Below are 8033 nucleotides of genomic sequence, written 5' to 3'. Positions count from 1 at the left end.
TGTGTGTGTGTGTGTGTGTGTGTGTGTGTGTGTGTGTGTGTGTGCGTGCGTGTGTGTGTGTGTGTGTCTGAGTTAACAGTTTATGAGGTAAAGAGGTTTGAAAATGTAATCTTCTCATAGCAAAGCAAGTTCACACCCAACTTAATATTTGCCACATTATATCTATGTATGTTACCTCTTAGAAAATGTGTTAGTGCCCACTAATATTAATTATTGAACAATATGTGGGGTATTTCTGTTTAAAAAAATAATATAAACTAATATTTAGTTTAATGTTCTCTCACTATCAGCTACAAAGATAATGGTCAGTGTCTGTTTTTCTGTCATTTGTTTACATTTTAGAACCAGATTAACACCTAACACAGCAAAATGATATGATTAAGGTTAGATTTGAGTCCACTATAATAACGAAAATGTATGTGCACGCGTATCTTGAAATATTCCAAAACATACAGCAGTATTCACGGAAGTGTGTGATCATAAATAGTTTTTCACCAAGAACTAGCCCTTATGTGCAAATAATATAAACTAATATTTAGTTTAATGTTCTCTCACTATCAGCTACAAAGATAATGGTCAGTGTCTGTTTTTCTGTCATTTGTTTACATTTTAGAACCAGGTTAACACCTAACACAGCAAAATGATATGATTAAGGTTAGATTTGAGTCCACTATAATAACGAAAATGTATGTGCACGCGTATCTTGAAATATTCCAAAACATACAGCAGTATTCACGGAAGTGTGTGATCATAAATAGTTTTTCACCAAGAACTAGCCCTTATGTGTAGGCTATAACGCCCTCAAGTGTATAACGTGAATTACTACAACGAGTTAAGAACTTTAACATTAACGTATGAAAAAAAAGAACAAAAACACAGTTTACTATGAAAATATGGCACATCGCGTAGGCCTATGCTTTTGTGTTTTAGGATCCCTATATAAATCGTTTACCTGGTAGCATTGTCTTGTAAACTTCGTTTAAATATTTCAGTGTTTCTACACTCCGTCCAAAACAAGAGCTTGTTACTGCTGGAGAGCGCAAGCGAGTGTGAGAGGTGACAGATGTGTGTCAGGGTCGTGTTGCTCTTATCTCTGTGTCCTTCACTCCTCAGCTCTGCTTCTTTGCTCCCTGGTCGGTGTAGAACGAGATAACAGCAGGTGCAGGTGCAGGTGCAGCCTATCTCAAGTCTTTTATTGCTTCGATTGTATTTCAAAACAAAGTCCAAATCAAAATCTTCACTATGTGTTTAGAGGTTTTGAACGAACGTTGTCTATGCACTACACAAAAAGCTTTAAAGAAGGTTGAAAGTATTTTGAAGGCAATATGATCTGAAACAATCTTTATTGCATTATTGCTTCTTTTCATTTAAAATCACACAGAATCTTAGTTTCTATCAGTGCTGTTTATTTCTTATCTCTGTGCTGTTTCAGGTAGGTTGCTCTGTCATTTCTATCTGCACTTTACATCTCCTCGCATTCCAAACTGAATAGCTTTTCTCGTGTTGGATCAAACGCTCTCAAAGTGCTTCACGGAAAATCATGAAAAGAGCAGCTGGTTACGAACTCTCATATTTTCACTATAGAGGGAAGATGCTGCAAACCTTAAAGAAACCAGAATTTGTATGATATTTTAGCTGTCACAATATTCAGCCATAACAGTCATGTTTAACTTATACATTTCGTATGGTGAACAAATTTAGCTTAGGCCTACCACTTTAATTGAACAGATGTTTCTTAGTGCTACATTTTTAATTTAACCGGTTTCAGGACACTTTATAGAATTTCCATCCCTGCTTTACATTGTCAAAGAGAAATAATACAATTATTCATATGAATGATGGTTTAGGAAGGAAAAAGGACCATTACATTGTATTCTTTAATAAAGCAATTACACATTTATTTTTAATAATTATATAATAAAAATGAAATAAAATGGTAAGTTATGAAAACATTTTCGCTAGAGGGAATATGCTAAAACTATTTTAGCTGTACTATTCAGTCCTAATAGTAATATGTATAACCTACAGACAGACATGTTGAAATTTGGAGGGAAAAAATGGTGAGATCCAACAGCAAATGACAATATCTGGATTTCTGGATTTTACACAGTATGTTTTGATACAATTCATAATATCGATATTCAGACATTCGTCGATATTCAGTTTAATTATAATCAGTTTAAATATCACAGTCAGAGACCCATGCACTCTCAAAAAATCCACAACAAATTCTATTACACAATGAGATGAGTGAAAATCCTAAACAGACATGATTGTTAATTTTTTTCTATTGAATCTACATAATCACATGAAATTAAATTGGAATTTTAATTTATAATGCTAAACATTTTTAAAATCCCTATTCAATACAGGATTAGTACATGTGTTGAACGCTAGATGGCGCTGTGTCACATGTATTGGAGAAGAGACGTGTAGCGATCATTTGCAAAACTGAATTCGCTCATTCATGAGGCAGTTTAATGGCCTTTATGTGTCCTTAAGAAGTCCAGTTTCAATTTGTATTTTCTGAATGATAAATCAAGCTAAGCAATCTCATCTCATAAAATGGAATAAGATACCATTCAATCACTAATCAAGTACAAAGAAATGCCAGTTTAAAATAAATGTTGAAATCAATCCATCCTTCATAGTTTCCAAACCACTTGTCCTATGCCTTCTGTGGGGGTCTTCTTGCTGAGAGGTGACACTGCTTGTGTCGCTCTAACATTGAAAGTGATTGTAAAATGTTACATTTGATTCTCTCCAGAAATGATCTCACTGGAGCGCAGGAATAGATGACTAGGTTGCATAGAGTCAGGATTATGTGTCAGAGCGACTGATGTAGGCCAGTTTAATCAGGAACAGAGGTGGGATTATAATGTGGAGTGATGTGTATCAGTCTGTATTTTGGAATGAAAATGTGGAGACAGATGAGAAATTAATAGTTACGGTAGTGTCATTTTTGGAAGTACTTGTTTGAAAATAAATAATTAGTGTTTTACATTTGCATACAGTTTTGTGTCAGTTTAACTACTTACTGTAGGTTTGCTTCCTTATGCTGTCTGTTTAAAGAAGGCATGGGTTTCCTTCCCAGTGTCCTCTGGGTGTGGTCTCAGAATGACAGTGGTTTCCGGTCTAGGACCCAGACTTGGTTTTCAGTGTTATTTCTGAGCACTGACTAAGAGGCACACGGGCACACAGATGTGTGACATACTGTCGAGATTGAAACTTATGTTTCTGAGTCTGGCATGATATATACAACTAGATAAAAAAGTTTGTCAAGACAAACTTTGAAGTTGGCTTGAGAAAGCTAGTAGAAATAGATAGATAGATAGATAGATAGATAGATAGATAGATAGATAGATAGATAGATAGATAGATAGATAGACAGACAGACAGACAGTAGTGAAGTATTTTTACTTTGCTGTAAAAGTACTTTTCAAGTGTCTGTAATCTATCAGTGTTTTTCTTTAGAAAACTTTACTTCACAACATTCCAAAGCATAATATTGAACTTTTTACTGCACTACGTTTCATATTAAATATCATTTAATACTTAATTATATTACATTTAGTCATTTAGCAGACGCTTTTATCCAAAGTGACTTACAAGTGAGGACAATGGAAGTAATCAAAATCAACAAAAGAGCAATGATATGCAAGTGCTATAACAAGTCTCAGTTAGCTTAACGCAGTATACGTTGCAAGGGTTTTTTAAAATTATATAATAAATAAAAAGAAAACAGATAGAATAGAAAAAGAATAGAGCAAGCTACTGTTAAATACCTTTTTTGCTTTTGTTAATTGTATAATAAATGAAAAGTAAACAACTAGATAGAATACAAAAAGAATATAAGCTAGTGTTAGTGTTGTTGTTGCTGTTTTTTTAAAGAAAACAAGCAGTTAGTAAATGAATAGAATGCAAGTCTAAAAGGGGCAGGTTTTGTTTTTAAGAATAGAATTAGAATAGAGAGTGCTAGAGTTAGAGGGTCAAAAAAAGAAGGAAGAGATGTGTTTTTAGCCGATTCTTGGCTAAGGACTCAGCTGCTTGGATTGAATTGGGCAGGTCCTTCCACCAGGAGGGAACATTTAATTAAAAAATCCGAGAAAGTGATATTGTGTCCTTATAATCCATAAATGCATCAAGATGTCTGTTGTCTTAAGGCCAAATCACACTGCACCGACAAACGCCGACAGAGGTAACACACTGATCCAACAAACTCCGACAGACTAGTCTGTTGGCGTTTGTCGGTGCAGTGTGATTTGGCCTTTACAGGGCAACCCAAGGCCACATAATCTAAAAAGAATGACAGGAAATTTGACACAAAGATGTTTTCAAAGAATCAATTTTGAAAACTATGGAAACTAATCCCTAATCATAACTATTGTGTTCTGAACGGTATAGAGCCAAAACAATAAAGCGACACACAAAGCCACTAAAATGAGCTGCTTTCAAAAATATGCCGCTTTGTGGCTGGTTAATGAGACTGTTGTTCAGCATGGTGCTCACGGCCAGCAGGGGGGCATTGTTTTCAGCTGTAAGTTTGACAGGTGGTACAGCAAGCTACTTTGGTAGTTTCATGTTTTGTTTTTTTGTTCCGCTTTAGCCTGGGTGAAGTCTGACTCACACACAACTGTGTAAAAATAGAGCCACATAATACACACACTGAATGATTTGAGTTGTGTCTCTTAGCTTTCCTCTGCTCCCCCCATTTCGAGGCCTCCTTCCTTCCTTCTCTCTGTTTTGTTATGTTTTATTACCAAAATGCTCTTATTTTCTTTTGTAAGAGAAAAGGTAGCCAGTGGCGCATGTCTGTTTGCGCTTTAGCCATGTGCTACTTCTAAAATGCACAAACAAGATCCAGATGGCCTCTAAATGCCTCCCTCAACATTAGGCCAATATTACAGCTGCCTATTTACAGTAAGGGCAAGGCCCACATGTAATACAACATGTTAGTCACACAAGTCCACAAGTCATTAACTGAAATTATGAAAGTCATAAACATATAATAACTCTTCAAAGAAACACATCTGATCACTGGCTGTGTGGCTGTGTTGCGGAAGGTATAGCATAACAGCTCTCAAATGGATAGAATGGGTTAAATGAATGGCCAAGTGTTTAGTAAATTAGATATTTTAGACATTAATCTTTAAAAATACACTCTTGCTCTTGCTCATACATATAATTTTCTACTCAGCTCCTCAGGTTTTATATGGCCAACAAATTTAGCTTACCTCTTATTTGAACAGATGTTTCTAGTGCTTCAGTCTTCAGTCAAAGTGGTTTTAAGTCACTTTATAGAATTTCCATCCCTGCCTTACACTGTGCCAGAAAGTGACCCTAAATGTTATTTGCTAAATTGCTGGTTTTGGTAGGATTTTTTCACCATGGATTATTGAAGGAGGAAAAATTGCTATACATCCCTTTTTTAATAAAACATTTTTTGTTTGTTTTTAAAATAATTATAGAATACAAATGACATAATAATGCAAAGAAAACAATTTGAGGACAAATACTGAGAGTCCATTTGATACATTTAACTGTTATCAAGTGTAATGAGAAGGCGTTTTAATAGACGTTATCATAATCTTTTTTCTTTCTTAATCGGAGTCGGTTAACAAAATAACTAAACGGAACAATAACATTAGTAATACGTTTTCTGTTTGCCTTGTAAATATTTTTTTATTTATACACGCCCCGCCTCCTGTTTAATATGCAGCCCCGCCCTGGTTAATTATTCAGCAATCCCGTTCTTCCTTTGCTACGCCCCCTCATTAATTCCAACACGCTTCCAGCCCACTAGTACAACTTTTGCGTTATTATTTCGCGGCCATTTGGGGAGACTGAATGTGATGTGGTTTTCTGGTAGAGTCTGGATTTCTTTACTGCACAACTTCAGAAAGTATTTTATTCTTTTAGTCTCATAAAGACCTCGTAGCAGGAACTGGTGATCTTTGCTTGACTTGAGCCGTTTTCTTAAAGGCGATCAGACACACGGCACGTCATCCTCGGTGCAGTGCCACTCCCGAAGGATTAAGTTGTTGGAATATGGAGCAAACCCACTAAGCAAGCACGGGAGCGGGAGTCCTCTGAGTGCGTGGCCGAGTGGGTCGCCCCGTGTCCGGCCTTACGTGTGCTGGAGTGCCGCTTTGTGGCTGGTTAATGAGACTGTTGTTCAGCATGGTGCTCACGGCCAGCAGGTGGGCATTGTTTTCAGCTGTAAGTTTGACAGGTGGTACAGCAAGCTACTTTGGTAGTTTCATGTTTTGTTTTTTTGTTCCGCTTTAGCCTGGGTGAAGTCTGACTCACACACAACTGTGTAAAAATAGAGCCACATAATACACACACTGAATGATTTGAGTTGTGTCTCTTAGCTTTCCTCTGCTCCCCCCATTTCGAGGCCTCCTTCCTTCCTTCTCTCTGTTTTGTTATGTTTTATTACCAAAATGCTCTTATTTTCTTTTGTAAGAGAAAAGGTAGCCAGTGGCGCATGTCTGTTTGCGCTTTAGCCATGTGCTACTTCTAAAATGCACAAACAAGATCCAGATGGCCTCTAAATGCCTCCCTCAACATTAGGCCAATATTACAGCTGCCTATTTACAGTAAGGGCAAGGCCCACATGTAATACAACATGTTAGTCACACAAGTCATGAAATAGGTAACTGAAATTATGAAAGTCATAAACATATAATAACTCTTCAAAGAAACACATCTGATCACTGGCTGTGTTGCCGGTTTAGGGAAGGTATAGCATAACAGCTCTCAAATGGATAGAATGGGTTAAATGAATGGCCAAGTGTTTAGTAAATTAGATATTTTAGACATTAATCTTTAAAAATACACTCTTGCTCTTGCTCATACATATAATTTTCTACTCAGCTCCTCAGGTTTTATATGGCCAACAAATTTAGCTTACCTCTTATTTGAACAGATGTTTCTAGTGCTTCAGTCTTCAGTCAAAGTGGTTTTAAGTCACTTTATAGAATTTCCATCCCTGCCTTACACTGTGCCAGAAAGTGACCCTAAATGTTATTTGCTAAATTGCTGGTTTTGGTAGGATTTTTTCACCATGGATTATTGAAGGAGGAAAAATTGCTATACATCCCTTTTTTAATAAAACATTTTTTGTTTGTTTTTAAAATAATTATAGAATACAAATGACATAATAATGCAAAGAAAACAATTTGAGGACAAATACTGAGAGTCCATTTGATACATTTAACTGTTATCAAGTGTAATGAGAAGGCGTTTTAATAGACGTTATCATAATCTTTTTTCTTTCTTAATCGGAGTCGGTTAACAAAATAACTAAACGGAACAATAACATTAGTAATACGTTTTCTGTTTGCCTTGTAAATATTTTTTTATTTATACACGCCCCGCCTCCTGTTTAATATGCAGCCCCGCCCTGGTTAATTATTCAGCAATCCCGTTCTTCCTTTGCTACGCCCCCTCATTAATTCCAACACGCTTCCAGCCCACTAGTACAACTTTTGCGTTATTATTTCGCGGCCATTTGGGGAGACTGAATGTGATGTGGTTTTCTGGTAGAGTCTGGATTTCTTTACTGCACAACTTCAGAAAGTATTTTATTCTTTTAGTCTCATAAAGACCTCGTAGCAGGAACTGGTGATCTTTGCTTGACTTGAGCCGTTTTCTTAAAGGCGATCAGACACACGGCACGTCATCCTCGGTGCAGTGCCACTCCCGAAGGATTAAGTTGTTGGAATATGGAGCAAACCCACTAAGCAAGCACGGGAGCGGGAGTCCTCTGAGTGCGTGGCCGAGTGGGTCGCCCCGTGTCCGGCCTTACGTGTGCTGGAGATCCCGCTAATATGGGATGTGGACTACGGAAATTGGAGGACCCGGAGGACAGCAGCCCGGGGAAAATCTACTCCACTTTAAAGCGACCACTGGTCGAGACTAAAACAGACTCCGTGTACGAGTATGTGCTGCTGGACTTCAGTCTGGAAGGTAACGTTACAGATCAGTGGAGTAAACAAAGATTTTTGTGTGATGTTCGCTTACAAAAC

The 8033-nt window shown here is 37.1% G+C and overlaps 1 protein-coding gene across 1 annotated transcript in view; it reads left to right on the top strand.

Moving 5' to 3' along the window:
• The first annotated feature begins 7485 nt into the window (after positions 1-7485).
• LOC107569700 (raftlin-2-like) overlaps positions 7486-8033 on the top strand; it is an 18754-nt gene continuing 18206 nt past the window's right edge. Inside the window, exon 1 of the mRNA XM_016255840.1 lies at positions 7486-7974. Coding sequence (XP_016111326.1) covers positions 7836-7974 — 139 coding nt within the window. The 5' untranslated portion in view covers positions 7486-7835. The remainder of the gene's footprint in view (positions 7975-8033) is intronic.

Source organism: Sinocyclocheilus grahami, unplaced genomic scaffold (assembly GCF_001515645.1).
Source record: "Sinocyclocheilus grahami isolate Dianchi unplaced genomic scaffold, SAMN03320097.WGS_v1.1 scaffold28.1, whole genome shotgun sequence".
NCBI lineage: Eukaryota > Metazoa > Chordata > Actinopteri > Cypriniformes > Cyprinidae > Sinocyclocheilus > Sinocyclocheilus grahami.
Note: the sequence above shows the minus strand (reverse complement) of the source record. Positions and strands in the feature narration are given on the sequence as shown.